General features: G+C 39.8%; 1 protein-coding gene across 1 annotated transcript in view; it reads left to right on the forward strand.

Moving 5' to 3' along the window:
- The window catches only part of PLXDC2 (plexin domain containing 2), a 272,495-nt gene extending 269,363 nt beyond the window's left edge, over positions 1 to 3,132 (forward strand). Inside the window, exon 14 of the mRNA XM_054817548.1 lies at positions 1,299 to 3,132. Coding sequence (XP_054673523.1) covers positions 1,299 to 1,415 — 117 coding nt within the window. The 3' untranslated portion in view covers positions 1,416 to 3,132. The remainder of the gene's footprint in view (positions 1 to 1,298) is intronic.
- The last annotated feature ends 5,547 nt before the right edge of the window (positions 3,133 to 8,679 follow it).

Genomic DNA, 8,679 nt, shown 5'->3' on the forward strand with positions numbered 1-8,679 from the left:
GTAAAGAAAAAGAAATATGTATCAGCATATTTGGCAGATAAATTTTTCAAACAGAAATAATAATTTTAGGAGAGCTTTTTCTGCTAACTGACTTTAAGAAGGAGTTTCCCTACTTTCCTGAAAACTATTCCCTTTGACAGAATCTCAGCTTGGTCACCCAAAGTCTGAGTCTCCCCAGGCATTAATTATCATAGAATCATAGAATCATAGAATCTTAAGGTTGGAAAAGACCTCTAAGATCATCAAGTCAAACCATCAACCCAACACCACCATGTCTACTGAACTGTGTCCTGAAGTGCCACGTCTACAAGTTTTTTAAACTCCTCCAGGGACGGTGACTCCACTACCTCTCTGGGCAGCCTGTTCCGATGCCTGACCATTCTTTCAGTGAAGAAATTTTTCCTAGTATCTAATCTAAACCTCCCCTGATGCAACCTGAGGCCATTTCCTCTTGTCCTTTTGCTAGTTATTTGGGAGAAGAGACCAACACCCACCTCACTACAACCTCCTTTGAGATAGTTGTAGAGAGCAATTAGTTTGAAAATACAGGATTTTTAAAGCACTTTTCCTTCCACAGACATCACAATCATACAAGACTTGTTTTATCTGTCCTAGCAAAGATCCATTTCTTTTCTCTGCTTATTAGCTGTTTTTAAAGCAGGCACTGAAGATCCTAATGAAAATTGGTTAGGACTTCTTAAGACCCTTGTACCCAAAGTTCTAAGAGTTTAAACAAAAAGGTTTCTTCTATTTGAACCATCAAAGTAAACTACTCAAGTAGAAATTATTGCACTGGAAATATAAAGTCATTATTTTGGCAGTCATGCATAAGCATGGCAGAATTTTGTCCTAAATAATTTTTAAAAGTACAGTTTCTGTCGACTCTGCTACACATTCTCCTATGGAGTAGAGTATGTGAGCAAATTCCTATGCAGAACTAGGAGGGAAGAGCAGTGGACAGATCCTTTAGGGGATGGTGGATCAGCAGGTCTTTATATGACAAAATTCACAGATCCACTGATCAACAGTTTTATACAGGAGCTATTTCATCCTCTTCATTTCTAGGGCTAGTGGTAATTATTTAGATCTTTGAGAACAGCCATCACCCACAAATTTAGAAAGAGGAATTAATTCCTCTGACTTCTGCTGTTGCTGAACTGTGCTTCATTCCTGTAACAACTGCACAGAGAGGGCTTTAGTATGAGACACCAAAATTTCAGGGCATTGTTAAAGGTTTTTATTAGTAATTTATTGTACCCTTCATATTCTGAAAGTTTACCTTCTTGTTGCTGTTACAGCGACGTCCAAGCAGATGGCCGGCAATGAAATTCAGAAGAGGATCTGGACATCCTGCCTATGCTGAAGTGGAACCAGTTGGAGAAAAAGAAGGGTTCATCGTATCAGAGCAGTGCTAAAATTTCTAGGACAGAACACCAGTACTGGCCTACAGGTGTAAGACATTTACTTTGCCTCTCTTTAAAGAAAAGAAGCCCTAAGCTGCTGTAGCCTGATAGAAAGAAGATTTTGGATAAGCTTTGTCCAAGAAGAAAAACTATCTAAGATACCAGATTACCACTGCACAGTAGTTTTCGTTAGTGGACTGAGACACAATGGTTCATGCAGAACACTTGTCAGTGGACACCTACGGTATCAGAACTATGGCACAAGTGCCATGTTATTGGCTTTAGGTACGGGGATGCACAGTAATCAAAAATATAATAAAGCTTTGGTGCACAAGGGTATTGCCCTTTGGTTCAAGTGTTCTTCTCTGGTATCTCAAAGACTGAGTGACAAATCTGTACCCTTTTAGTGCAAAGAGCACTGATCAGTGTTCACAAGTGATTGAGAAAAGTACCTCAGTGCAGGTAAAGAAGAAAAAGGAATTTTCCAATACTTCTGTAAGTGGATGTGAAATGCACTCACTTTTCAATTCTAAATTTACCTACCCACCTAACTGAGCAAGTCACAATGTATATGCTTTCCAGGAGTAGTACAATGTTCCTTGTACATTGCTGATTACTATCCTTCTAAACAACTCATTATATACAAATTGGTAAGAAATGCAGACAACAGAGAATTTTCACAATGGTGAAATTACTTTATTTCATGGGAGTTCACAATGAAATTGGGCTGATTTTCAGTTTCAATGTTTACTAAAAAATATCAGGCTTGTTTCAAGGGATATTTTTCATTTCTGAGCAGTAGGCTGAAGTAAAAGCAACAGATCCTTTTAGCTGCCAGAGATCTTATGGACCATTTCTTCGGCAATCTGATACAAAAAATAAGATTTTAAACAAATGGATTTCTATCCTTTGCCATTTCATTGTGAGTCCTTACTGAGAAGCACCACAGACTTCAATGCACCCCTTCCAGAGATGCAGATACAAGTGTTATTGAACCCTGCTGATTCATACAGTGATTTTGTTTAATGCACATAGTAGTTGCATAAATATATATATAAATATATTTTTTTTTATAGCTAACACAAGGCGGGCTCTTGTGACTGTTAAGACTGCATTTTTGTCATCCAGACAAAGGAAATGGATTGCATTACTGCATATTTCCACTGAGTTGTAAAATAATCCTTCATATTAGAATATTTTTATGTTGTGTAGGGAAGGTGGTTCATGTAATTGCAGTGCCATAACCTTTCTGCCTACTGGAACCACTCTTTCTTTAATATCGACCCTTTCCCTCCCTGTATAGGGAAAGACAAGACTATAAATCCACACCATCAAAAACAGTTACTCCTTTCATGGAAGGGGTTAATATACACTGAGACCCGGATCTTCCATGAGGAGTGGGAACCTGAATACTTTGATGATCTGGGCCTGAGCTATTAAAATATTAAATTCAGGTATTGTATGTACATTTCATCATAGTCATTGACTATCAAATTTTTTACATACTGTACAAGGCACTTGAATCATTTTAAATTGAGGTAGACAACATTTGCAGTTTCAGATCTCAAGCAGTTAAAAAAAGTTGTAGATACCACCTTCACAGTACAGTTATTTACATTTCTTGTTGATGCTTGTATGGTCTAAATTGGATTACTTAACGCTGTTTTAAAAAAACAAACAAACATGATTTTTACTTGTTATTTTGTTCAGTAAATAATACAATACTGTATTTTCTGTATTCTTTTATTTTGTGTAGCACACTTTTATTTTCACCTGTTTTAAATCATCTAGCGTGAGATTGAAACTGTTCAAAACCTAACTGGTATTAATCTGAAGGTACTAACAAACACATTGTCTTGAAGCCTGGTGAAAAGCCTGTGGCAAGTATTCATTTCAATTTGTGTGGGTCTGCTGAGCCCTGTTTCTAATAGGCTGGGATTAAGTTGCAGGCTGTTGATTCCGATAGCAATAACCAAATGTATGCACATATATATCTGGTGACACTCATTTTTATTAAATAAAAAGGTATCAGTGCACATCATTTAGACACGTATTTGGTGTGCAATACTTATCGTTAGTTCTAGGAATCTTGGAAGTCATCACCTAGGGTTCATTGGCCAAATGAAGCAATTGTAGAGCTTCCATTTGAAGCATGCTGGAATCCTGTTTGAAATAATTATTATTTCAGAGTGCATCTTGGCAAATTATACTAAGAAACTTACAAAAACCTACACAGTATTGCAATAAGTTCAAGGGATATTTCATACGAGTAAAGAATGTTTATATTATTATGGGTTTACAGGTCTGCACTTTGGCTGATTCACTCTGGTTTTTCACATTTTTACCCATGTGTGTAATGCATGTCATGCAATGGAGCTGACAGGATGTTGGTAACATGATTAGACAAACACGACAATTTTAAAATCTGGTATTTTGATTACTTCTGTTTTAAGGCCCTCTCACACAGCTGAAGAGTGTTTATTAGTATTTGCAAACTAACTTAAATTTCATACTCCATAAAATAATGGCAATTATTTTTTTCATTCTTTGTTCACCTCTCATAATTTGGTGGCAGATTTCACTGGTCTATGGGGAGCATCGTAGTATACTACTTTTGATTTTTGCCATGATGTTATATGCTATGGATTATAACATGATGAGTTGCTGGGTTTATTTAATAAGATTGATAGGCATATGCTTATGTCTGATAAGAACTGATATCTGAAGAGAAAACCTCCTGCATACTAATGGATGTATAGTGTCTCATTGGTGTCTGCTTTGATATATTCTGTGATATGTTCTATTTATCCCAGTAGGCAAAAGTTAACTAAGTAATCTGTTGCTGTTTTGTAATTCCATTTGGTTTTCTAATTTTTTAATAATTAAAATTGCCACATTAAAAATTATACAAATATTAATCTATAGGTGTGATGAAATATTGAAATTAACTGAGACTCCTATTCCTATCATTTTAAAAAGCACCAAGTTAATTGATCCAGACCAAAAAAGTGTCATGTAAAACCCTCTCAGAGATCCAGCTGAAATGTTATTCAACAATTCATACAGAAATTTTCATCCCGGTCTCTGAAACAGTGGCTTCACTAGCATTCCCACTAGTCCTTCATTTGAAAGTACTTTAGGATTTTTCATTTGTTTAAATGCTTACTTACACAGTCATTTATTCTAACAGTTATTTTAACTCTTAAACCTTGCCTGTAAATTTGTGTTTCTAATGCATGTAATGATTGCAAGATCTCCCAAAATTATCATTTCTTATTATTTTCAATTTTAGTGTTAAACGTTCCATAACACCTAACACTCTCAGTGCTATGCTTCAGCTCATCCTGTTTCACAGAAAAAAGGAAAATTTGAACTACAAAGATTCAAAGCACATTACTCTTTAAATCTCAGTAAGATGAAACAATAAATCAGATACATGTATCACACACAGACATTGTTGAAAAAAGACCCTTAAATTTGCAAAATTGTATTCAGACATTAAGAAATTCTGAACTGCAGAAGAAGTGGAATTATAATCTCACTCCCATGTGCATACATATAATGATGTGGGTCTTATTTAGTTTCGGTTTGTTACATACTGTCCAAACCCTGCTCAGAAGACATTTTTTTTATCAACTTTTCTTCCTTACCCATAATTTTTATACTTGAGGGATACATACGCCTTGATTAATTTGTGTTCTGAGCTTTCCTGTGAAGGGAGACAATTTTCCAGAGAAGACCAATGTGGAACTCTTCTTCCTTTTCTTATAATTGCCTGCCTTGTTCTCAAGAGCTTCTGCTGCAAATGACATAGATGTCTTGTAAGTACCAACCTCCTTCATTGTACCATTATAATTTAGCTTCATATCAAGTTCATTTTCTACAAATAATGTGTGTTGGAATTCTGGGGAAAAACATAGTACATTGCTGTATTTTGAAAAATTGTGGGAGCCAAATTAAATTTTCACAAGCTGAACAGAATATTTGACTTTGCAAACATCACCATTTTTCCTTGGTCAATGGAGTTCAAACCATAAAACTCACTACACAAGTATCTGGGCCAACTGAATAGCTGAGTCACTAGTTTGCAATCCAAATGTGGACAGCAATGGAAAAAGGAAGTGGTGAGCCAGTTTGCCAGTGAGCAGGGAAGAGATTTTATTTACAGAAGGATAATAAGGCTTCCAAAGAAAAGCAGGAGAATATTTCTATATTCTGTTAGACCATCTTTTGGATAAGCAAAAGAAACTATAAATGACAACTTCCATCTTTTTTATTTGTAGAGACTCTCTAAACAAGAATCTGCAAGCCATTCTCATGAGCTCGCAGTACTGCACATAGTAGGTGGGTGACTAGAGCATGCAGAGTACCCCATGTTGGTTCATGTTCCAACTCACGGACCATCAAAGGAAAAGTTAACTTTGAGAGCATACAGTGGCTGAGGCAATGGCTATGTTGTTGTTTTCTGACACCAGCAACGAAGCTTTCTGTAAAGACAAGATTTGGCATCCACCTAGAAGGTATCTATCTCAGCTGTGCAAAAGCATAGTGTCTACAGCCATAGTATTAGCCATTATTAGAAGAACTGGAATAGAGCACGAATTCAGCTCAGATCAATATTTTTGCTCTCAGGTAATTTATTGCTTCCAGTAAGGAGAAGGAATAGCAGCAAGTGCTGTTGTCCAGAGTAAGATCATTAGAACACTTATACATGTGTGGTTTCTTGCAGGGAACTACAAGAAGCTTGAAGCCTAAAAAATTCAAGAATTAAATGCTACTGAATGATAATGTAGCATTCACCCTAATTCTCACATTAGAGACAGAGACTTCAGGAACTGATACCTGCTACTACTTTTCTTTATGGATGTAATGGTAAATTAGGTTTGGGTCTTGGTTTTTTTGGAGTAGGAGGAGGAGAAGAGAAAAATGTGGGAGAGGAGGGGAGGGGTGTCAGTATTCCAGATGTTGTAGAGGCAAGGCAAGAAACCTTACATACAACCTTAACAGCATCAGTACCATGTTTTTACATGTTGCTGTGCACCCTCCTTGCTGCCCTGAGGATCTTGAACTCCACTATTTCATGGTGTCGCTGCAGCCAAGGCTGCCCTTGAGCTTCACATTCCCCACCCGCCCCTCCTTGTTATGTTGGTGAGAACAAGGTCCAACATGGCACCTCTCCTAATTGGCTCCTCTATCACTTGGAGAAGGAAGTTATCATCAACGTATTCCAGGAATCTCCTGGACTGCTTATGCCCTGGTGTGTTGCCCCTCCAACAGATATTGGGGTGGTTGAAGTCCCCCATAAGGACCAGGGCTTGTGAACATGAGGCTACTCCTATTTGTCTACAGAGGGTCTCATCTGCTTGGTCTTCCTGGTCGAGTGGCCTGTAGCCAACCCCCACTATAATGATGTGACCTGTCCCTGCCATCCCTTTAATCCTGACCTATAAGCTCTTGGTCAGCTCCTCATCCATCCCGAGGTGGAGCTCCATGCACTCCAGCTGGTCATTGACATAGAGGGTGACACCCCCTCCTCCTCTCCCCTGCCTGAAGAGCCTCTCTCCTTCCATTCCAACACTCCAGTCATAGGACCCATCCCACCACATCTTCATGATCCCGATGAGATCACAGCCCTGCAGGCGTGCACGCATCTCTAACTCCTCTTGTTTATTCCACATGCTATGTGCATTTACACAGAGGCATTTCAGTTAGGCCCCCAATGAAGCTAGCTGACTGGCTGGAGTGGCTGGAATTCCTTTGAGTTTACCAGTGTTTCCCTGTTGGTTCCTGTTACATCAGGTACCCCTGGCTCATATGTTGGATTGCGTCCAGAGGAGGGCCACGAAGATGATCAGAAGGCTGGAGCACTTCTCCTATGAAGACAGGCTGAGAGAGTTGAGGTTGTTCAGCCTGGAGAAGAGAAGGCTCCACAGAGACCTTATTGCAGCCTCTCAGTACCTGAAGGGGGCCTACAGGAAAGCTGGAGAAAGCTACAAGAAAGACTGTTTACAAGGGCATGTAGTAACAGGACAAGGGGTAATGGCCTTGAGCTGAAGGAGGGTAGATTTAGATTAAGTATCAGGAAGAAATTCTTCACTGTGAGGGTGGTGAGGCACTGGAACAGGTTGCCCAGAGAAGCTGTGGATGCCCCATCCCTGGAAGTGTTTAAGGCCAGGTTGGATGGGGCTTTGGGCAACCTGGTCTAGTGGAGGGTGTCCCTGCCCATGGCAGGGGGTTTGAAACTAGATGATCTTTAAGGTCCCTTCCAACCCAAACCATTCTCTGATGCTATGATTGACTGTTTGGGTGGCACAATGTTTCTTCAGATACCTAAAAGCTGTTAGTAATAATTATCACTTGTGCCTGTCTAGCTTTGTTTGGACTGCTGTTTTTATTACTAGGTTGGGTTTTTTCCAATGTCAATAAGAGTCATTAAACTTTGTTTAGGGAGATAGCAAATGATACTGTGAGCCGATTGTCACGTTTGACTACACATCAGCAATGGTGTCATTTTATCTAAACACTTCAGCTCAAGGCTTTTCAGCTCTGCCTTGCCTGTGAGAATGTCAGGATCACACCACAGCCCCCAGTTTTAGTGACAAAATTCAACTTTCCAAAGGAAGGAAATGGTGTGCCTTTCATAGATATGTGGGTATTTTCACAATGGCCTTTTTCCAGAAAGAGACCTGTTCCTAGAGAGGTGAGTCTGTCAGTCTAGGTTACAAATGGAGAGTGACTGCAAATGACGAACTCTGTAAAACATAAACCATGTGCAGCTGCAGTGCCACTGGATGAAATTACCTCCAGTACTCACTGGCCTCCAGGCTGGGGCCTTAAACCAGCCACAGCCCATCTCCAACGTGGGCTGTGGGCCGGGGAGAAGACAGGGCAGGAGATGCTTGGAGGACTGCAGGTGCCATTCCTTCCCAGAGAGCAAAGAGACAGTGGGCACCTTTGCTAAGACTTCTACTCTCTAGAAAACGAGGGTGACCTCATGCCGCCCCCTGCCTTGTAAGCGCTGAGCATGAGCAAAGGATCTCCTCAGCAGCCCTGCAAGGAAAGCGCAGCGTGAGGACAGCCTTGTTTCTGTGCAGGACGGTGCACTCTTGCACCCCCTCACACTCACCCACTTCCAGCTGCTGTCAATGATGCGTGTCGGCTTTCAAGTGTTTTCTCAGTGCAGGGCCTACAGTAGCGAACAATGTGGATAATACAAAAAAAGAGCACTCTGTTACCATAGAAGATGGCACAAGATCATTTCACGCTAATTCTGTAT

The sequence above is a fragment of the Grus americana genome, chromosome 2, assembly GCF_028858705.1.
Source record: "Grus americana isolate bGruAme1 chromosome 2, bGruAme1.mat, whole genome shotgun sequence".
Lineage (NCBI taxonomy): Eukaryota > Metazoa > Chordata > Aves > Gruiformes > Gruidae > Grus > Grus americana.